At 37.8% G+C, this 24,296-nt stretch overlaps 1 protein-coding gene across 5 annotated transcripts in view; it reads right to left on the bottom strand.

Moving 5' to 3' along the window:
- UNC13B (unc-13 homolog B) overlaps positions 1–24,296 on the bottom strand; it is a 243,211-nt gene that overhangs the window by 157,713 nt on the left and 61,202 nt on the right. For all 5 annotated transcript variants that reach the window (XM_082468359.1, XM_082468356.1, XM_082468357.1 and 2 more), the window contains exons 2-6: positions 23,266–23,295; positions 20,077–20,176; positions 15,710–15,827; positions 14,483–14,606; positions 169–242 (exon numbers count right to left, since the gene is read on the bottom strand). In XM_082468359.1, the coding sequence (XP_082324485.1) occupies positions 169–242; positions 14,483–14,606; positions 15,710–15,827; positions 20,077–20,176; positions 23,266–23,295 (446 nt within the window). The remainder of the gene's footprint in view (positions 1–168; positions 243–14,482; positions 14,607–15,709; positions 15,828–20,076; positions 20,177–23,265; positions 23,296–24,296) is intronic.

The raw sequence follows: 24,296 nt of genomic DNA on the forward strand, positions 1-24,296 counted from the left end.
ATGGGAAGAAAAGAAAAAGCAGATAGATCTTTCTAATAATAGGCAATCTTCTAGCTACCTTTTTTCTTTAATGCAGTTTAAATTCTGTCATTCTTCAACATGTTCCTGGGTCGCTCCCTTAAAGTGTCCTATAAAGACACTCTTTACATTGTAAAAAACAGTTCCTACCTCATTGTCAGTTCCCAAGGCATTGATTTGCTCCAATTTGTAGGTCCAATATCTGGCTTCCTCCTCTGGGATATCTATCACAAAAAAGAAGAAACCACATTACCAGGTTAATAATTTTATCATAGGTTGATAATACTTTATTCAATCAAACAATCTAAGTTAGAAGGGTGGTGGTGATGGACTAATTTTACTGATGGCTTGGTTCTTGCCATGAACATTATCTTGAATCTTCACAAAAACCAAAATAATATATTATTATTCCCAATGGATCAGAAGATTTAATATTGTTAAGATGTCAATACCTCCTAAAGTGACTGAAAGATCCAACACAGTTGCTATTAAAATCCCAATTTTTTTTTTACAGAAATATAAAACCCTATCCATATGGAATCTCAAAAGACCCCAAATACCCAAAATATTCTTGAAAAGGAAGAACAAAGCTAGAGGACTCATACTTCCTTATTTCAAAACCTACTAAAAAGCTATAGTAGGGCTTCCCTGGTGGTGCAGTGGTTAAGAATCTGCCTGCCAATGCAGGGAACACGGGTTCGAGCCCTGGCCCAGGAAGATCCCACATGCCACGGAGCAACTAAGCCCATGCGCCACTACTACTGAGCTTGAGCTCTAGAGCCCGCGAGCCACAACTACTGAGCCCACGTGCCACAACTACTGAAGCCCACGTGCCTAGAGCCCGTGCTCCGCAACAATAGAAGCCACAGCAATGAGAAGTCCACACACCACACTAAAGAATAGCCCCTGCTTGCCGCAACTAGAGAAAGCCACGCATGGCAACAAAGAACCAAAGCAGCCAAAAATAAATAAATAAAATAAATTTTTTTAAAAAGCTATAGTAAATCAAAACGGTATGCTACTGACATAAAGACAGACATATAGACCAATAAAAGAGACTAGAGAGCCCAGAAATAAGGCCTTACATATATGATCAAATGATTTTTTTCAAGGGTACCAAGAACATTCAATGGGGAAAAGCGTCCTTTCAAGAAATGGTGCTGGGACTTCCCTGGTGACGCAGTGGTTAAGAATCCGCCTGCCAACGCAGGGGACACTGGTTCAAGCCCTGGTCTGGGAAGATCTCACATGCCACGGAGCAACTAAGCCCGTGTGCCACAACTACTGAGCCTGCACTCTAGAGCCCGTGAGCCACAACTACTGAGCCCACATGCCACAACTACTGAAGCCCGTGCGCCTAAAGCCCATGCTCCACAACAAGAGAAGCCACCACAACGAGAAGCCCGTGCACCACAACGAGGAGTAGCCTCCACTCGCCAAAACTAGAGAAAGCCCGTGCGCAGCAACGAAGACCCAATGCAGCCAAAAATAAATAAATAAATAAGTAAATTTATTTTAAAAAAAAAGAAATGGTGCTGCCACTACTAAATATAAACAGAAAACGGGGACCTGCTGTATAGCACAGGGAACTATACTCAATATTTTGTAGTAACCTATGAGGGAAAAGAATTTGAAAAAAAACAGATGTGTACGTATTATAACTGGATCACTTTGCTATACACCTGAAACTGACACAACACAGTGGATCAACTACACTTCAATTAAAAATTCAAAAATAAATAAAATCTTATTTTTAAAAAAAATAAATTTTTTTAAAAAAAGAGAGAGAGAAAACATAGGCAGAACACTCTCTGACATAAATCACAGCAAGATCTTTTTTGATCCACCTCCTAGAGTAATGAAAATAAAAACAAAAATAAACAAAAGGGACCTAATGAAACTTAAAAGCTCTCACAGCAAAGGAAACCATAAACAAAATGAAAAGACAACCCACAGAATGGGAGAAAATATTTGCAAATGAAGTGAACAAAAAGGGATTAATCTCCAAAATACACCAACAGCTCATGCAGCTCAATATCAAAAAACAAACAACCCGATCAAAAAATGGGCAGAAGATCTAAATAGACATTTCTCCAAAGAAGACATACAGATGGCCAAGAGGCACATGAAAAGATGCTCAACATTGCTAATTATTAGAGAAATGCAAATCAAAACCACAATGAGGTATCACCTCACACCAGTCAGAATGGCCATCATTAAGAAATCTACAAACAATAAATGCTGGAGAGGGTGTAGAGAAAAGGGAACCCTCCTACACCGTTGGTGGGAAAGTAACTTTGTACAGCCAGTATGGAGAACAGTATAGAGGTTCCTTAAAAAACTAAAAATAGAGCTACCATATGATCCAGCAATCCCACTCCCGGGCATATACCTGGAGAAAACCATAATTCAAAAAGATATATGCACCCCAATGTTCATTGCAGCACTATTTACAATAGCCAGGACATGGAAGCAACCTAAATGTCCATCGACAGGTGAATGGATAAAGAAGATGTGGTACATATATACAATGGAATATTACTCAGCCATAAAAAAGAATGAAATAATGCCATTTGCAGCAAAATGGATGGACTTAGAGATTGTCATACTGAGTGAAGTTAAGTCAGACAGAGAAAGACAAATATATGATATCACTTATATGTGGAATCTAAAAAAAAAATGGTACAAATGAACCTATTTACAAAACAGAAATAGGGTCACAGTTGTAGAAAACAAACTATGGTTACTAAGGGGGGGAGGGATAAATTGCGACATTGGGATTGACATATATATAAAATAGATAACTAATAAGGACCTACTATATAGCACAGGGAACGCTACTCAATAATCTGTAATGACCTATATGGGAAAAGAATCTAAAAAAGAGTGGATATATGTATATGTATAACTGATTCACTTTGCTGTACAGCAGAAACTAACACAACATTGTAAATCAACTATACTCCAATAAAAATTAATTTAAGAAAAAGAAAGAAAAGGTGCTAGGATAACTGAGTACCTACATGCACAAAATGAAGGTGGACCCTTATTTAACATCATATAGAAAAATTAACTCAAAATGGATCAAAACCTAAATGCAAGACCCAAAACTAGAAAACTCTTAGAAAAAAACATAGGGCCAAAACTGCCCAACACTGGATTTAGCAGTGATTTCTTGGATAGGACACCAAAGGCACAGGCAACAACAACAAAAAATAGACAAATTAGACTTCATTAAAATTAAAAACTTTTCTGCATCAAAAGACAGTATCAACAGAATGAAAAGGTAACACACAGAATAGGAGAAAATATTTGCAAATCATATATCTGATAAGGGATTAATCCCCAGAATATATAAAGAACTCCTAAAACTCAACAGTAACAAAAACCCAATTCAAAAATGGGCAAAGGACTTGATAGACGTTTCTCCAAAGAAGATATAAAAATAGCCAAAAAGCACATAAAAAGATGCTCAATCATTAGGGAAACTACAATGAGATACCACTGCACACTCATTGGGATGGCTACTATCAAAAAAACAGGGGGAAAAAACCCCAAAAAACAAAATAACAAGTGTTGGTGAGGATGTGGAGAAATTGGAACCCTTGTACACTGTTGGTGGTAGTGTAAAATGGTACAGCTACTATGGAGAACAGCATGGCGATTCTTCAAAAAATTAAAAATAGAATTACCATATGATCCAGAAATTCCACTTCTGGGTATGTACCCAAAAGAACTGAAAGCAGAATCTCAAAGAAATATTTGCATACCCATGTTCACAGCATTATTCATAATAGCTAAAATGTGGAAGCAACCTAAATGTCCATCAATGACTGAATAGATAAGCAAAATGTGATATATACATACTAGGGAATATTATTCAGTCTTAAAAAGGGAGGAAATTTTGACATATGCTACAGCATAGATGAACCTTGAGGATATTATGCTAAGTGAAATAAGCCAGTCACAAAAAAACAAATACTGTATGATTCCAATTATATGAGGTACTTAGAGTAGTCAAAATCAGAGATAGAAAGTAGAATGGTGGTTGCCAGGGGCTGGGGGCAGAGGGGAATGGGGAGTTATTGTTTAATGGGTATAGAGTTTCAGTTTTGCAAGATGAAAAGAGCTATGGATATGAATAATGGTGATGGTAGCACAGCGTTATGAATGTATTCATACCACTGAATTGTATATTTTAAATGGCTGAGATAGTTAATTTTGTGTTACATGTATTTTACCACAATAAAAAAAAGAGTAAAGAAAAATGGTACACATACCCTCATTGTATATATTTAAGATGGACTATAACAACTTCCAAAAAAATGAAACATCTTTTAAAAACATCAAATGTGGGCTTCCCTGGTGGCGCAGTGGTTAAGAATCCACCTGCCAGTGCAGGGGACTCGGATTCGAGCCCTGGTCCGGGAAGATCCCACATGCTGCGGAACAACTAAGCCTGTGCGCCACAACTACTGAGCCTGCGCTCTAGAGCCCGTGTGCCACAACTACTGAGCCCACGTGCCACAACTACTGAAGCCCGCACGCCTAGAGCCTCTGCTTCGCAACAAGCAAAGCCACCGCAATGAGAAGCCCGCACACCGCAAGGAAGAGTAGCTCCCGCTCGTTGCAAGTAGAGAAAGCCCGCGCGCAGCAATGAAGACCCAACGCAGCCAAAAAGAAATAAATAAAATTAAAATTAAAATTAAAAAATAAAACGTACCCATATATTCAGCACAAAAGAGAAACACTGAGACAAAATATGGATCAGGTCAACTTTGGTGACATTTAAACAGGTACACTTTTTAGCAGTCCACATGAAGGAATCAAATACAGTCCTTTCTCCTTTGTCCCTCCTATCCAAAATTTCACCTCCTTCCCCTCAAACCGCTCTTCAGCATTTGGTGGCAATATTTCAAAGTCTTATAATAAAACCTTCAAGTAATTTACTACCTAATTTGTACAGCACTCCTCAGCCATAAAATGGTTTACTTTGCACTTGTTGAAAAGAAGTGAGAGGGGAGGAAGAGCTGCTCTGCTGCAGTCTATAAGTTCTGATGTAGAACAAATTCACCAAGATACACTGTTAAGTAGAAAACAGCAAGGGACAGTGAATGTGTTAGAATATGCTACTATTTGTTTTTAATAGGGGTTGGGGGTCTACATATATGCTTATAGATTCAAAGACTGCCCCTGGAAAGATATACAAGAAAGTATTAATTGTGGTAGCCTATAAGAAAGAAAGATAACTGATTTGTGAGGGAGACCTAATTTTCCCTGAGTAACTTTTTAAACCATTGTGCATGTATTACTGCCTCACCCCTCAAAATAGCTTTAAGGAGAAAAATACAGAGCTACAAGGATGTTTACTGCAGTACTATTTATAATAGTACAAACTTTGAACAATCTAAGTATCCAACAAGAGGAGTGGTTAAATATATTACAGTTTAAATTAAAAGCCCAGGCTCTGGAGCCAAATCATCCGAGTTTCAATGCTGGCTTTACCACTTACTATCTAAATGACCTTAGGCAAAAGATTTAAATACTTTCTGCCTCTGTTTCCTCATCTCTAAAATGGAAATAATATTTGGGTCTACCTCAAAGGATTGAAGTGAGGATTAAATGAGGTAACATTTGTAAATGCTTCGTGATATACCCACTGCACACAGTTACCGGTCAACAAATGTTATTTTTATTATTATCGTGCATTCATACAATAAAATAAAATCAACCACTGAAACACATTTTATATAACATTTATATTATAATTATGTAATTGGTAAATAAAACACATTAAAATGTAATATATACAGTGCCATTTTATAGGAAAAACTGTATATGTGTATTAAAAAAACTAAAAGAAACATAACATAAAAAACATCTCTAGTAGGTGAGATCACAAGAAATCTTTGCCCTTTTGCACACCTGTATTTTCTGAACTTACAACATAATTATAAAAATTAAAAGTTACTATTTTTAAAAGATGATGGTATAAAATTTAATAGAATATTTCAGAGGTTTCTTAATTATCCAAAGGAAAATTCCTTTGCTGAAATATGGCATGCTGCAAGCCAAAATCTTCCTTAAGAAGGACCCTTTAGGGGCTTCCCTGGTGGCGCAGTGGTTGAGAATCTGCCTGCCAATGCAGGGGACACGGGTTCGAGCCCTGGTCTGGGAAGATCCCACATGCCGCGGAGCAACTAGGCCCGTGAGCCACAATTACTGAGCCTGCGCGTCTGGAGCCTGTGCTCCGCAACAAGAGAGGCCGCGATAATGAGAGGCCCGCGCACCGTGATGAAGAGTGGTCCCCACTTGCCACAACTAGAGAAAGCCCTCGCATAAAAATGAAGACCCAACACAGCCATAAATAAATAAATTAATTAATTAAAAAAAAAAAAAGAAGGACCCTTTAAGTTTTCAAAAACTATATCCCAAACATGGTTATCATAGAGACAAAAGCTTATTAGCACACTCACATTAACTCACAAAGACACTTATCTGAGAGTTTACCTTAACGTTTATTCAAAAAAAAATTTATTAGGTGCCTATTATGTGCCAAGAAAACACTAGAGATACCAAAATAAACTATGCAAGTGCCCTTATGAAACAAAATCTAAATAGAAATGTATACTACTCCCTATGACACAAAACAAGTGATGCAGTTTTGAAAGAGAGGAATGTTTACTTAAAATGCAATGGGGAGTGGACTGATCGACTTCCAGCATGGCAGTGTGAAGAGCTCCACAGATCTACTTCCTCGAGAATATACTTTAAAAAAATACCATTTAAAGTCTCTAGAAATGGTCCTAAGAAACATATATTCAAGAAAATCTACTACAACTTTAAGAATAGCCAATTTCTGTTGTATTTGAACCAAGACCCATCCCCACCCACCCCCCTCCCAATTCAACAAGACAGAAACTCCATTCCAGACTAGTACAGCTGAGAACACAGCATTAAGAATACAAGCAACTAAGCCACAAGCAAGAACTCCAATTACTTTTCTCTTCTCCTGCAACTTGGCCTACAGACACACAAGAAAGTCTTCTTTTCTATTTTTCTGAAGTAATAGTTGCTCTGAGTTTAGTTATTTCCGAGCTTACTGGGAAATCATGCCATTTTTGCTCAAATCACCATAAGGTACAACATATAAATAGATTGAAATCATAAGACAGCAGCAACAACAATAGTATACATGAATATCAGTAAACAGTCAAAATTAAAACTGTATAAAGTTAAATTAAATTAAACAAGATACCAACATTTAAAAATTGGGAAATTACAAAATGTTGGCAAAGATATGCAGAAAAGAGACACCTGAGACATAGTTGGTAGAAATATAAACTGGTACAATCTTTTTTTTTTTTTAACACAAGCAACTTGGCAGTACTATGAAGAGTAACGATGCACATACCTTTTGACCTATTCTTTATTTAATTAATTTTTATTGGAGTATAGTTGGTTTACAATGTTGTGTTAGCTTCTACTGTACAGAAAAATGAATCAGCTATACATATACATATATCCCCTCTTTTTTGGATTTCCTTCCTTTTAGGTCCCCAGAGTAGACTTCCCTGTGCTTTACGCAGTATGTTCTCATTAGTTATCTCTTACACATAATATCAGTAGTGTATATACGTCAATCCCAATCTCCCAATTCCTCCCACCTGCCCTGCTTTCCACCTTGGTATCCATACTGTTTGTTCTCTACGTCTGTGTCTCTATTTCTGCTTTGCAAATAAGATCATCTATACCGTTTTTCTAGATTCCACATATCTGCATTAATATACGATATTTGTTTTGCTCTTTCTTTCTGACTTACTTCACTCCATATGACACTGTCTAGGTCCATCCACATCTCTACAAATGACCCAATTTCGTTCCTTTTTATGGCTGAGTAATATTCCATTGTATACATGTACCACATCTTCTTTATCCATTCCTCTATTGATGGACATTTAGGTTGCTTCCATGTCCTGGCTATTGTAAATAGTGCTGCAATGAACATTGGGGTGCATGTGTCGTTTTGAATTATGGTTTTCTCTGGGTATATGACCAGTAGTGGGATTGGTGGGTCATAGGGTAGTTCTATTTTTAGTTTTTTATGGACCCTCCATATTGTTCTCCATAGTGGCTGTACCAATTTTCTTTCCCATCAACAGTGTAGGAAGGTTCCCTTTTCTCCACACCCTCTCCATTATTTATTGTTTGTAGATTTGACCTATTCTTTAAATTCTACTTTAAGGAATTTATCCTAGATTCATAAATGGGCATAGGTAAAGCTGTTCGTTGCAGCGGTATATCAAAAAAAAACTGGAAACAACCTACATGTCAATCAATAAAGGATTGCAAAAAAAAAGGATTGAGTTACAGAAAGATAGACAAGATGAAAAGGCAGAGGGCTATATACCAGATGAAGGAACAAGAAAAAACCCCAGAAAAACAACTAAATGAAGTGGAGATAGGCAACCTTCCAGAGAAAGAATTCAGAATAATGACAGTGAAGATGATCCAGGACCTCGGAATAAGAATGGAGGCAAAGATTGAGAAGATGCAAGAAATGATTAACAAAGACCTAGAAGAATTAAAGAACAAACAAACAGAGATGACCAATACAATAACTGAAATGAAAACTACACTAGAAGGAATCAATAGCAGAATAACTGAGGCAGAAGAACGGATAAGTGACCTGGAAGACAGAATGGTGGAATTCACTGCTGCGGAACAGACTAAAGAAAAAAGAATGAAAAGAAATGAAGACAGCCTAAGAGACCTCTGGGACAACATTAAACGCAACAACATTCGCATTATAGGGGTCCCAGAAGGAGAAGAGAGAGAGAAAGGACCAGAGAAAATATTTGAAGAGATTATAGTCGAAAACTTCCCTAACATGGGAAAGGAGATAGCCACCCAAGTCCAGGAAGCGCAGAGAGTCCCATACAGAATAAACCCAAGGAGAAACACGCCGAGACACATAGTAATCAAAGTGGCAAAAATTAAAGACAAAGAAAAATTATTGAAAGCAGCAAGGGAAAAACGACAAATAACATACAAGGGAACTCCCATAAGGTTAACAGCTGATTTCTCAGCAGAAACTCTGCAAGCCAGAAGGGAGTGGCATGATATACTTAAAGTGATGAAAGGGAAGAACCTACAACCAAGATTACTCTACCCGGCAAGGATCTCATTTAGATTTGATGGAGAAATCAAAAGCTTTACAGACAAGCAAAAGCTAAGAGAATTCAGCACCACCAAACCAGCTCTACAACAAATGCTAAAGGAACTTCTCTAAGTGGGAAACACAAGAGAAGAAAAGGACCTACAAAAACAAACCCAAAACAATTAAGAAAATGGTCATAGGAACATACATATCGATAATTACCTTAAACGTGAATGGATTAAACGCCCCAACCAAAAGACATAGACTGGCTGAATGGATACAAAAACAGGACCCATATATATGCTGTCTACAAGAGACCCACTTTAGACCTAGGGACACATACAGACTGAAAGTTAGGGGATGGAAAAAGATATTCCATGCAAATGGAAATCAAAAGAAAGCTGGAGTAGCTATACTCATATCAGATAAAATAGACTTTAAAATAAAGAATGTTACAAGAGACAAGGAAGGACACTACATAATGATCCAGGGATCAATCCAAGAAGAAGATATAACAATTATAAATATATATGTACCCAACATAGGAGCACCTCAATACATAAGGCAACTGCTAACAGCTATAAAAGAGGAAATCGACAGTAACACAATAATAGTGGGGGACTTTAACACCTCACTTACACCAATGGACAGATCATCCAAAATGAAAATAAATAAGGAAACAGAAGCTTTAAATGACACAATAGACCAGATAGATTTAATTGATACATATAGGACATTCCATCCAAAAACAGCAGATTACACATTCTTCTCAAGTGCGCACGGAACATTCTCCAGGATAGATCACATCTTGGGTCACAAATCAAGCCTCAGTAAATTTAAGAAAATTGAAATCATACCAAGCATCTTTTCTGACCACAACGCTATGAGATTAGAAATGAATTACAGGGAAAAAAACGTAAAAAAGACAAACACATGGAGGCTAAACAATACGTTACTAAATAACCAAAAGATCACTGAAGAAATCAAAGAGGAAATCAAAAAATACCTAGAGACAAATGACAATGAAAACACGACGACCCAAAACCTATGGGATGCAGCAAAAGCGGTTCTAAGAGGGAAGTTTATAGCTATACAAGCCTACCTAAAGAAACAAGAAAAATCTCAAGTAAACAATCTAACCTTACACCTAAAGAATCTAGAGAAAGAAGAACAAACAAAACCCAAAGTTAGCAGAAGGAAAGAAATCATAAAGATCAGAGCAGAAATAAATGAGATAGAAACAAAGAAAACAATAACAAAGATCAATAAAACTAAAAGTTGGTTCTTTGAGAAGATAAACAAAATTGATAAGCCATTAGCCAGACTCATCAAGAAAAAGAGGGAGAGGACTCAAATCAGTAAAATCAGAAATGAAAAAGGAGAAGTTACAACAGACACTGCAGAAATACAAAACATCCTAAGAGACTACTATAAGCAACTTTATGCCAATAAAATGGACAACCTGGAAGAAATGGACAAATTCTTAGAAAGGTATAACCTTCCAAGACTGAATCAGGAAGAAACAGAAAATATGAACAGACCAATCACAAGTAATGAAATTGAAACTGTGATTAAAAATCTTCCAACAAACAAAAGTCCAGGACCAGATGGCTTCACAGGTGAATTCTATCAAACATTTAGAGAAGAGCTAACACCCATCCTTCTCAAACTCTTCCAAAAAATTGCAGAGGAAGGAACACTCCCAAACTCATTCTATGAGGCCACCATCACCCTGATACCAAAACCAGACAAAGACACTACAAAAAAAGAAAATTACAGACCAATATCACTGATGAATATAGATGCAAAAATCCTCAACAAAATACTAGCAAACAGAATCCAACAACACATTAAAAGGATCATACACCACGATCAAGTGGGATTTATCCCAGGGATGCAAGGATTCTTCAATATACGCAAATCAATCAATGTGTTACACCATATTAACAAACTGAAGAATAAAAATCATATGATCATCTCAATAGATGCAGAAAAAGCTTTTGACAAAATTCAACACCCATTTATGATAAAAACTCTCCAGAAAGTGGGCATAGAGGGAACCTACCTCAACATAATAAAGGCCATATATGACAAACCCACAGCAAACATCATTCTCAATGGTGAAAAACTGAAAGCATTTCCTCTAAGATCAGGAACGAGACAAGGATGTCCACTCTCACCACTATTATTCAACATAGTTCTGGAAGTCCTAGCCACGGCAATCAGAGAAGAAAAAGAAATAAAAGGAACACAAATTGGAAAAGAGGAAGTAAAACTGTCACTGTTTGCGGATGACATGATACTATACATAGAGAATCCTAAAACTGCCACCAGAAAACTGCTAGAGCTAATTAATGAATATGGTAAAGTTGCAGGATACAAAATTAATGCACAGAAATCTCTTGCATTCCTATACACTAATGATGAAAATTCTGAAAGAGAAATTATGGAAACACTCCCATTTACCATTGCAACAAAAAGAATAAAATACCTAGGAATAAACCTACCTAGGGAGACAAAAGACCTGTATGCAGAAAACTATAAGACACTGATGAAAGAAATTAAAGATGATACCAACAGATGGAGAGATATACCATGTTCTTGGATTGGAAGAATCAACATTGTGAAAATGAGTATACTACCCAAAGCAATCTACAGATTCAATGCAATCCCTATCAAATTACCAATGGCATTTTTTACGGAGCTAGAACAAATCATCTTAAAATTTGTATGGAGACACAAAAGACCCCGAATAGCCAAAGCAGTCTTGAGGCAAAAAAATGGAGCTGGAGGAATCAGACTCCCTGACTTCAAACTATACTACAAAGCTACAGTAATCAAGACAATATGGTACTGGCACAAAAACAGAAACATAGATCAATGGAACAAGATAGAAAGCCCAGAGATTAACCCACGCACCTATGGTCAACTAATCTATGACAAAGGAGGCAAAGATATACAATGGAGAAAAGACAGTCTCTTCAATAAGTGGTGCTGGGAAAACTGGACAGCTACATGTAAAAGAATGAAATTAGAATACTCCTTAACACCATACACAAAAATAAACTCAAAATGGATTAGAGACCTAAATATAAGACTGGACACTATAAAACTCTTAGAGGAAAACATAGGAAGAACACTCTTTGACATAAATCACAGCAAGATCTTTTTTGATCCACCTCCTAGAGTAATGGAAATAAAAACAAAAATAAACAAGTGGGACCTAATGAAACTTAAAAGCTTTTGCACAGCAAAGGAAACCATAAACAAGACGAAAAGACAACCCTCAGAATGGGAGAAAATATTTGCAAATGAATCAACGGACAAAGGATTAATCTCCAAAATATATAAACAGCTCATTCAGCTCAATATCAAAGAAACAAACACCCCAATCCAAAAATGGGCAGAAGACCTAAATAGACATTTCTCCAAAGAAGACATACAGACGGCCACGAAGCACATGAAAAGCTGCTCAACATCACTAATTATTAGAGAAATGCAAATCAAAACTACAATGAGGTATCACCTCACTCCTGTTAGAATGGGGATCATCAGAAAATCTACAAACAACAAATGCTGCAGAGGGTGTGGAGAAAAGGGAACCCTCTTGCACTGTTGGTGGGAATGTAAATTGATACAGCCACTCTGGAGAACAATATGGAGGTTCCTTAAAAAACTAAAAATAGAATTACCATATGACCCAGCAATCCCACTACTGGGCATATACCCAGAGAAAACCGTAATTCAAAAAGACACATGCACCCGAATGTTCATTGCAGCACTATTTACAATAGCCAGGTCATGGAAGCAACCTAAATGCCCATCAACAGACGAATGGATAAAGAAGTTGTGGTACATATATACAATGGAATATTACTCAGCCATAAAAAGGAACGAAATTGAGTCATTTGTTGAGACGTGGATGGATCTAGAGACTGTCATACAGAGTGAAGTAAGTCAGAAAGAGAAAAACAAATATCGTATATTAATGCATGTATGTGGAACCTAGAAAAATGGTACAGATGAGCCAGTTTGCAGGGCAGAAGTTGAGACACAGATGTAGAGAATGGACATATGGACACCAAGGGGGGAAAACTGCGGTGGGGTGGGGATGGTGGTGTGCTGAATTGGGCGATTGGGATTGACATGTATACACTGATATGTATAAAATTGATGCCTAATAAGAACCTGCAGTATAAAAAAACAAAAAAACAAAACAAAACAAAAAAAAAAAGGATTGCTTAGATAACTTATGATATAAAGCAGCTGTTGAGATCAGCAAGATAGATCTTAAAGTATAACATGAAATGATGTCCAAGATAATATGCTTTAGTTTATACAATACTATCACCATATATAGTAGATAGAGTATGACCCAAATTTTGTCAAAATAAATTTCTAGAGAAGAAATTTCTTGTGCCTAAACCAAGACACAAGAAAGTTAACAGTGGTTTATTTCTGGGGAATGCAAAGGAGGTCAAAAGAAGTAGGAAGAGAAACTTAACTTTTTATCCAGGTACATTTCCATGCTATTTGAATTTTTATGAGGAACATGTATTTTTGTGTGATTTTTTCTTTTTTCTTTTTTTTGGCTGCGTTGGGTCTTCACTGCTGCATCGGCTTTCTCTAGTTGTGTTGAGCCTGGCCTACTCTTCGTTGCGGTGCATGGGCTACTCATTGCAGTGGCTTCTCTTGTTGCGGAGTACAGGCTCTAGGCGCCCGGGCTTCAGTAGTTGTGGCTCGCGGGCTCTAGAGCACAGGCTCAGTAGTTGCAGCGCACGGGCTTAGTTGCTCCACAGCACGTGGGATCTTCCCGGACCAGGGCTAGAACCCTGTCCCCTGTGTTGGCAAGTGGATTCTTAACCACTGAGCCACCAGGGAAGCCCTTTTTGTGTGATTTTTAAAATTACTTTGTAAATTACTATTCTGTTTATTAGTGCTACTTCAATGCTTAAATTGACAAATCACAAGGTATATATTCACTTCAAGGCAATAAATGTTAAAATATTATCAAAAGAATAAATCATTGATACTCTCTGACAAGCAGGTATTTTATTATAATAAACAGTTATAAGAAACTAAATGACTTGAAAAGAATGCTTTCAGTGTGGATTCTTTAATGAGCACCATTCTAGAATCTACTTTGCACATTCCTGAGCTAGGTGTTATAGGGAATGGAGTGGAAGACAGAATGCCCTGAAAGGAGATGGCTGACAAAAGACACAGTAAGAAAACAACTAACAAACAATTTCAAACAATGTGGTAAAAAGTATTAAATGGTTTTTTAAATCTAATCAGACTCACCAAAAGGCAACTCAAATCTTGTATCCAGCAAAATTTTATGGGGAGTTGGGTTTTTAGTTCCACAGATCTCATCATCTTTCATTAATGTCTCTGCCTCCAATGTGGACCATTCCCCAGGCCCTTCCTAGAAAAGAGATCTAAGATTAAACTTCACTCTTTCATGATTACCCTCTTGGTTAAAAGGCCAGGTCTTTTTCTCTCATTTTCGTTGTCAGAGAGCTTCTGAGGGCCATTCACATATCCTAATGAGGCAAACACATCAGAGTCACCACCTGCCTCTGCTGTATGTGGCTTCTGTTCTCCCTCTTTGGTGGGAGAGCAGCTTTCACTGTGCTCAGCTTTCTGCCAGCCCACCGAGGATAGAATTTCCAGAGCGCTAAACTCAAAAACAAAGCATCTCCATGGATCAATATTTAATCTGTACAATTCTTAATGACTATGTCACTTAATGTGTCACTATTTCTAATCACTAAAGAGCTAGTAACATTGCTAGTTAAGTTGACCTGAACTGGGATCACAGTGAAAATATTCAAAGTGAGTGTCATAGGGAAATGATGCTGAGTTATGTTCTAATCTGGTAAAGTGGAGTGGAAATTCAGTCTTGAAAATAGTGTATTAAGACAAGTGTGAATACCAATTGCCAAGCCTGTAGTTCCTTAAACTCTGTTAAGGTTATATGTGGAAGAAGGAAGACTGAAATCAGGTCCCTGGGATAGGTGACTCAAAGAGCTGGCTGAGGAAGTTTAATGGGACTCCTCTCAGAACAGTGTCTTAGAGGGAATGCAGAAGCCACAGGTATCCTAGATCTCTCTCTCTCTCTCTCTCACACACACACACACACACACACACACACACTCTCTCTCTCTCTCCCTCTCCCCCCACCCCTCTCTCCCCCTCCCTCGCACTCCCCTCCTTCACCCTGCTGATCCCACCCACCCCACCACCACCACACACACACAGAGTACTCAGAAGGGGCTATCTACCTTATAAGGCTAAATAGGTACTCTGGTACCTCTGAGTTCAGTCACAGGGCAGAGGGACGGTCAGACTTAAATAAAATCCCCTGAACCTCTGGGTGACATTAGGAATAAGCTGGTTTTATGTCCTCTAATTAGAAAGGGGGCAGAGAAATCTGAGCTATATGGATGAACATTAGCTGAATGGAGCTAGGATGCGGAGAAGCAAGGGCTAGAACCCTACCTCCAAATGGGCAATGCACTGACTGACCTCATCTGACTGACGAATAGTCTTCAGTGCAATCCACACAGTCCCCACCATGGTGTCCCAGATCAGTCCTTTGTTCCATACTTCCACACTTAGACCCAGGTCCAGGCGACTAATCTCACTGAAGGAAAGAAGAAAGCCCTTTTTTAGAAAACCAGGTAATATGAAAGAAACGTCTACATCTCCTGTTTTGCTAAACCTTGAGTATGTCCTGATCAGGATCCTGTCATCAGGGAAAAATCAAAATGTCCCTGATGCTGCAACCACTCTTTAGGTTCCTAGAAACCTATGTAGGGTATGAACAGAAAAATGCCTCTGTCAGTCTGTTCCCTCTCCTTTGGAGCTACAATCATGGTTAGACTAATACAGTTTCACAAGAAAAATGAAGCCAAGCAATGAGGGCATTACTGCCAGGAGTGTCTGCCTACAATCTCCAAACTTAAGCAACAGTTTTATATGTTTTATTGTAATACTAGCACTGCCTCCAACTTATACCTCTGGATACAGAGAACTATGAGGAAAAAGCAAGGCTTCTTTATAACAAATATGAAAGGGAATCCAAGCAAAAGTAAAAGGGGCCATGAGAAGATCTAAGTTTGATGGGAACATGTGGTCAGAGGCAGGTGAGGGACACTGGAGTGTGCTAGTTCATTATCAGTTAAAGCAGGTACTGTCACTTATAAACAAAATGATCACAGGATAATGATAAACACAATGATTTTCCTGTAATAATAACAAGGAAAAATTATTTTAAAAGAAATTATTCCAGAGAGCCAGGTGACCACTAAGCAAAAGCAGTGTCATACATGGAAGAATATCAGCTTGGAAGGGTTAACTCAAAAATAATTATGGACTTAAGGGGAAACAAGCAAACACTTATGTTAATGCTAAAAACATTCTCCAGAAAGCTCTTATGGAAACACAAGGTTATTTGAGGGGAAATGTAAGAAAGATGAGAAAAGGCCAATTCCAGCAGCCAGGAAAAAAAGGCCAATTTTTCCAGCAGAAAAGCAGAAAGGTATTCTCAGGAAAACAACAGCTATTAATCACATGTAGAAGTTTCAAGTTTGTGCTTTAGAGACAGCTTGGCTTCCCTGTTGTACTATTAAGATACATGTTCTCAGATTCACTAGTTTGGGATGTGGCCTTATAGCCATAAAATTCATATCAAGTGTGTTGAAAACAAGTGAAGCAAAGCAAATTTGCCTCTTTTACATAAATACAGAAGAATAGAAAAGTACTGAGTTCATTTTTTTCATTTATGTTCCCTGACATGTACAATTCATATGGCTTGGTACATTGGGGAAGACACACAATATAGGACCTAGCTCCTATCTCTAAAAACTTCCAAGCTATCTGGAGAGCTGTTCAAAACCAAAAAGTAGGTGACTAAACCCAGCCACTATGTTAGGGCATTCACAGTGGGGAAACTGAGCTTTTGGCACACAGTTTCATTCAGCCTAATTAATTGATTAGCCTTGGAAAAATATATGTAACAGCCCCAAATCTTTTGAATCTGGAAAAGAAAAATTGCTTGGGGATATATATACAATATTCCCAAAGCAAGTCCTAAATAGCCTCTCAAGCCAATAGCTAAAAGAAATAGCCAGAGGTCTTTACAGCTTGACTTGGACAGATAAAGAAGAAAATCTGTTCTTCAGGGAACTCTGGGGAATAAAGCCCTAACAATGAGGATATCTTCTGTGAGAAGTCTCTTATCTACATCTGCTCAGATGGCCCAACTAAGAGAAGTCTGAGAGCTCTGTTTATGCCTCATCCCCAGAGCTCTGGAGAAGTTTCTGTTCTGTTAACTCAATCGACAGTATATGTGCACACATGTATATAAGATTCTGAGCTAGGCAAATTCACAGTAAGTGAAGATGCCCTCCTTGCCCTTAAGAAATGAACAATTGGGCTTCCCTGGTGGCGCAGTGGTTGAGAGTCTGCCTGCCAATGCAGGGTACACGGGTTCGAGCCCTGGTCTGGGAGGATCCCGCATGCCGCGGAGCACCTGGGCCCGTGAGCCACGATTACTGAGCCTGCGCGTCTGGAGCCTGTGCTCCGCAACAGGAGAGGCCGCGATAGTGAGAGGCCCGCGCACCGCCATGAAGAGTGGCCCCCGCTTGCCATAACTAGAGAAAGCCCTCGCACAGAAACGAAGACCCAACACAGCCAAAAATAAATAAATAAATAAATTTTAAAAATAATCTGTTAAAAAAAAAAAAAAAAAAAGAAATGAACAATCTAGTCCTGGAAATAAGACAAAGAAATACTAAAGATAAATGAGAAGTACCAAAATGAATATTAGATGCTACCACATAATATATTAGGGAGAAAAAAAAAGGAGAAAGGGGAACAAGTGACCAGCAATGGAGTTACCAGTGACAGAAGAGCAGGATACGAGGAATAAGGAATAGGAGCAGTAAGGTGGATAATGTAGCTAATAAAACCTGTGTGTAGAAGGAGAGAGGACAAAATTCACACAGCATCTCAAGGTGGGAGACAGAAGAAAAGTCACACATATCACAGTAGGGTTGAAAGAGTAAGTGCTATGGGAAATTGGAAAATAAGTAAAAATAAAGCTACTATGCTTTATATGCTTTATTTGATCAGAGACTGCAGAAGATTGATATGTTTCACATGCTGGGAACAGTTATAACAGCGAGTGATTATTAGAGCCAACTGGAAATCAAAAGAAAGCAGGATTGCTAAGTTTATATACCACAGCCAGAACTGTGGTATGGCTAACAGGGAAGAGACTTGAAAAAACTGTTCATACTTGACTTTACACGAGTGAAGAAAGAAACAAATGGTCTCACTCTGATGTCAATATAACAGATAGGAAGAAATGAGGTTCATAATCTTGAGAGAGAGGCAACCAGTGAGAAATTTGACACCACTAGCCTCTTCTTGAAGCCCCAGTTCTTCAGCTTCCAGGACACTACTATCTCGTTTCTCCTTCTTGCTCTCTGTTCACTCCTTCCTAGTCCTCTTTGTCCCCTCTTTAAATGCTGGTGCTCTCCAGGCTCTACCCCAGGCCCTTTTCTCACCCAACACACCCTTCCTAAGCTTTCTCGTCTATGCCTATGGCTTCAACTGACCAAAATATTTCTCCAACCCAGGCTTCCATGAGTACCAGGTTCAAGTTTCTAACTTATCTTCCATAACTTTCTTCTTACCTGTCCTATAAGAACTTCAAATATAAGCTTGTCCATAACTGATATATTATTATCTCCTATCCTAATGAGTAGCACACCACTCACCCAATCATCCAAGACAAGTCTTGGTTCTACCTCCTTAACAGCTTCTATCCATCCTTTTCTATCTATCCTTCTGTTACTGTCTTAGCCCAAACCCTCATAATCTTAACCTTTAACTATTATAATAAAGTTTCCTAAATGGTACTATAAGCAGCAATATATTAAAAGCCCAGAGGATTGGAATGTTTCCCCATAAAGAGTCATCCTGTGTCTGAGATGGACTATAAAACTCGCAAAGCAATGTCACTTCAATCACAAATTTCACTGCAATTTTAATACATTTTCTTGGTTGACCCCCTTGTGCCCACCTCCCCAAAAAATAAGCATAACCTTGTAAGCGAGAGTAGACCTTTACAGATAAGGAAACTGACACTCAGAGAAGCTAAGTGATTTGGTCAGCCCTTCAAAATGATATTGTACATTTTTCTTCGCTTTCCTAGAGCAGAAAAAAAAAATTGTTGAAATTTAAGAGGAAAAAAGGAAATAGCAAGTTTTTGAAGCCAGAGCTTACAGTCATAATATACTAAATTTTGTGTCATATGCAAGCACTTCTACTAATATTTACTCATTTTTATTAATTAGATGAAGGTAGAACATTTTACTCCATAAAGCAAAAGGATTATAAGCACAGACATCCTCATCTTCCAAAGCAGGTGACTTGGAAACACACAGTCCTCACATGCATAACCACATTCCTTCAAGAAGCTTTCTGAGAATCAAAGAAAGATTAAGTTAGGTTTAATATCATGCTCCATATGTTATACTATACCTAATTCTGACCACTAGGAAAATCTGACTAGGTAGTGTTTTCACCCATGTAAACTGAGCATTTACTCAAATTCATAATTCGCCTCTGAAAATAGATTACAAATCGGGAGACAACAAAACTGCAGATGTACTTTACCTACCACACACCTCACTTGTTCCTCTCTCTAGTTTTCAAAAAGAATATTTAACATGCTATTAAAATGTGTTTTTAAATATTTAACATATTTTATAAGTCTTAGATATACACAAAATCTTCAGCCTCTACTTGTTTAATCCAATGTGATTACCTTGGAAATATTGTCAAATATTGTAGGCATGCTGCTGCTGCTGCAAAGTACTTACAACATAAAATCTTGTTCCCAGGAAGGTTGATCACCACGGACTGCTACAGTTGTGCTCTTCACATTTTGCACTTTCAGGGTCACATATGTGTTAAATTTGTCTTTGAAAAAATGCAAAACAAAGATATAATACTTAGTGCTCAGATGGTTATCCAGTCTCACAAAGTCCTTGGAATTAAGTAATGTCCAAATTACAGTATATGTAAGAAAAAATGGAATTATATATTGTACAATATAGCATCATTCTAAGAAGAGAGGTACAGAAAAATTAGAAAACACACACTGTTCTCTAAAGCATAATCTACAATAGTGTTTTTCAAATTTAAGGACTATATTTTATATTTGACCAGTAGATACACATACACACACATACAAACAAAAACAAAAGCTTTATGAAATGCAAGATGTGATATATTGATATTTTTATTCTAATTTTTAAAATATTAATCATAAGTAACTAAATTGACTTTATAGACCACCTGCAGTTTGAAAAAATAATAATCTAATTGATCTTACAGGAAAGATAAGATATGCAAATTAATAAAATGTATAAAGAAATAAGTACCACAGAGAAAGAGAAAAAGTACTAAAGGAAGGCAGGAGAGGAAAGAGTTACCTCTATTTGTTTACAGGGACAAGAATTGAGGAAAAATCTTCATAAAGGAAATGGATTTCAAGCTTGATCTATTCACCCTGGCCTAAAGCACAACTTACATTAAAAAAAAAAATATTATCACAGAGTCGGAAAAAGGAAATTCTCTAACCTGAGAGTATAAATTGAGTACCAAACAAAGGTAGGTGGCCTGGATCTCAAAACTCAGAAATCTGACCTAAGACTTAACACAGCACATTTTGTTACTTCCTTTGTATCAGCCATGATGAGGGACACTGAATTGAGAGTTCACTTCTCTATGTAAGAAGTTAATCATAATTTTATAAAATGAAAAAAAAGACTATCATTTTTGACTCATCAAATTGCCAAAGATTGCTTAAAACAATTACCTATGTTAGAGGTGTGAGAAAATGGTCACCGTCATGCACTTCTAGCAGAAGGTAAATCTTTCTCTTAAGTATCATAAAAAACTATGTAGTTTTATACCTACAATTAGTCTACAATTATACCAAAGATATATGAGGATACAAGCCCACCCACATGAGGGAATTCCCATACATATTTGGTAGTAGCAATGCAGTATACCCCTAAGCTGTTTTCTATCATAGGATTTTGTACTCCATTCCCCATATCCAACCATAGCTGACTAGACCAAAAGGAGATGCCACCCAAAAGCAGCCAGCCAATTCATAAGCTGACCAAAAGCTGAGACCCACATGATTCCCTCTCAAAAGATGTTCAGTAGGGAAAACAAAGAAATAGTAACAATTGATTGGTGCTGAAGCTTGAAGGAGAGGCATATAAATTCTACTGGAGCAGCCACTATGGGGTGTGTGCAAGACAGGTAAGCATAAAAAGCCTGCTGGAAGAGAAAGGAGAGCAGAAAAGCTTCTCAGAAAGAAGAGAAGCCCTAACCCAGAGCCACTGGAGAGAGCAGTAGGCCCAGAAACTACTTTAGTTCCTGTTGCACCCAGATTTGGTATTTCAGATTTTCTTGGCTTCCCAATCGTGTTTTTTCCCCCATAATCCACAGTACCCTCCTTTTGCCCCCAGAAGGAACTAGAGTAAGTCTTTATAACTAACTTGACATTCAGTTAAGAAAATGTGTATTAAAATAAGGAGATACCGGGGCTTCCCTGGTGGCGCAGTGGTTGAGAATCTGCCTGCTAATGCAGGGGACACAGGTTCGAGCCCTGGTCTGGGAAGATCCCACATGCCGCGGAGCAGCTGAGCCCGTGAGCCACAATTACTGAGCCTGCGCGTCTGGAGCCTGTGCTCCGCAACAAGAGAGGCCACGATAGTGAGAGGCCCGTGCACCGCGATGAAGAGTGGCCCCCACTTGCCACAACTAGAGAAAGCCCTCGCACAGAAACGAAGACCCAACACAGCCAAAAATAAATAAATAAAATTTAAAAAAAAAAAAAAAAAAAAAATAAGGAGATACCATTTTCACCTTCAAATGAGCAAAGATTAAAAAGTTTCATATTATCTAATATTGATAAGAATTTGGGAAAACAGACACCCATATACTTTTGGTCTGATTATAAGCTAGCAAAATTTTTCAGAAATGAAATTTGGCAGCAGCTACCAAATATGTTTAAAATACATACTTTGGCCCAACAATTCTCTACTTCTAGACTCTAGCATACAGATACATTTTCAAAAGCAGGCAATGATAAATGCACAAGAACATTTATTGCTTATAATAGCAAAAAAATTGAAATGACCTGAATATTCAATAAGGGACCTAGGGTACAACAAAATTCTGTATACTTTTTTTTTTACAGTAGGTTCTTGTTGGTTATCTGTTTTAAATATAGCAGTGTGTGTACAACACTTTGAAAGAAAGAACCAGATATATGTATACACACATATACACAAGAAAAGACTTTCATGATATGTTGTTGGAAAAAAAGCAGGTTGCACAAAGACATGTGTAGCTGATCCATTAGTGTATACATGCACATACAGAGTAAAATTCTGAAAAGGTATATAAAAGCCTCAAAATAGCTACTTCTGAGAAGCAGAATTGAGTTGGCCAAGAGGTAAGGAGACTAACTTTTCACCAGATTGATATAGATTTCTTTGATGTTTTACGATAGCACTGTTTTTTTTCAACTTTTTGAAGTGTAATTGGCAATTAAACATTGTATATATTTAAGGTGTACAACTTGATGACTTTATATATGTATACAATGTGAAATAATCACCACAATCAAGCTAATTCACATTCCTCACCACCTCATAATTAGCATTTTCTGTGTGTGAGTGTGTGTGTGTGTGTGTTGAGAACACTTAACACCTACCCTCTTAGCAAATTTCAAGTATACAATACTTGTTAACCATAGACACATTGTTGTACATCAGCTCTCCAGAAATAATTCATTTTGCATAACTTAAAGTTTGTACCCCCTTGACCAGTCTCTTCCCATACTGATTTTTAATTAATTTAATGAACTTAGTGAAGTTAACTAATTTAATCAATGAATCAAATGAAATTAATGATTTTTTGAAAGAATGCTTTTACATCACAGCAAGTATGGGGAGAAGAACATAATAATTAAAGGCTGGCCTTACCTGGTGAACCCTGGAATTTGGCTCTTTTAACTGCAAGAGAGAAAAAGAGGACACCGTGAAGAATTCTTGCAAATTAATTTATTTAACCAGCATTTATTGAGTAACTACTATGTGCCAAGACTAGAGTTAGGACTAGATTTTTAAGTCTAAGTCACTAGAGAAAAGAAGCTGGGACTTCTGATCAAAGCTTGAATGCAGAGAGTTAGAAGGGCCCTTAAAAGTCATCCAATCTAATCTCATACTCCATGCAGAAATCTCTTACAGCTTCCTGACAAAGAGGTAGAGGGAACTAAATTACTCCTACGGCACCCAATTTCATGTCAGATAACTTTCTAAGGTTTAAATTATTTATGTTCCTTATTTAAAACCCATCATAGGAACTCCCTCATTCCACTCATGCCAAAAGAAGACCTTAACAGGCCAGATCTGGACAACAGGTTTTAAACAAGAGTGAGAAGTGGGCTTCCCTGGTGGCGCAGTGGTTGAGAATCTGCCTGCCAATGCAGGGGACACGGGTTCGAGCCCTGGTCTGGGAAGATCCCACATGCCGCGGAGCGACTGAGCCCGTGAGCCACAATTACTGAGCCTGCGTGTCTGGAGCCTGTGCTCCGCAACAAGAGAGGCCGTGATAGCGAGAGGCCCGCGCACTGCGATGAAGAGTGGCCCCCACTTGCCGCAGCTGGAGAAAGCCCTCACACAGAAACAAAGACCCAACACAGCCATAAATAAATAAATAAAATATAAAAAGAGTGAGAAGTAACTTCTTTCTGGGAATAAGCAGATATCACGAAGAGTTCCTGTCCAAATAAAAGGTATCCAAACTGGAAGAGAAGAGGTAAAATTGTCATTATATGCAGATGACATGATACTAAATATATACTGAAAACCCTAAAGACTCCACACAAAAACTACTAGAACTGATAAATGAATTCAGCAGGGTAGCAGGATACAAGATTAACATACAGAAATTGGTTGCATTTCTTTACACTAACAATGAAATATCAGAAAGGGAAAGTAAAAAAACAACCCCT

The sequence above is a fragment of the Balaenoptera physalus genome, assembly GCF_965194825.1.
Source record: "Balaenoptera physalus genome assembly, chromosome: 7".
NCBI classification, from domain to species: Eukaryota; Metazoa; Chordata; class Mammalia; order Artiodactyla; family Balaenopteridae; genus Balaenoptera; species Balaenoptera physalus.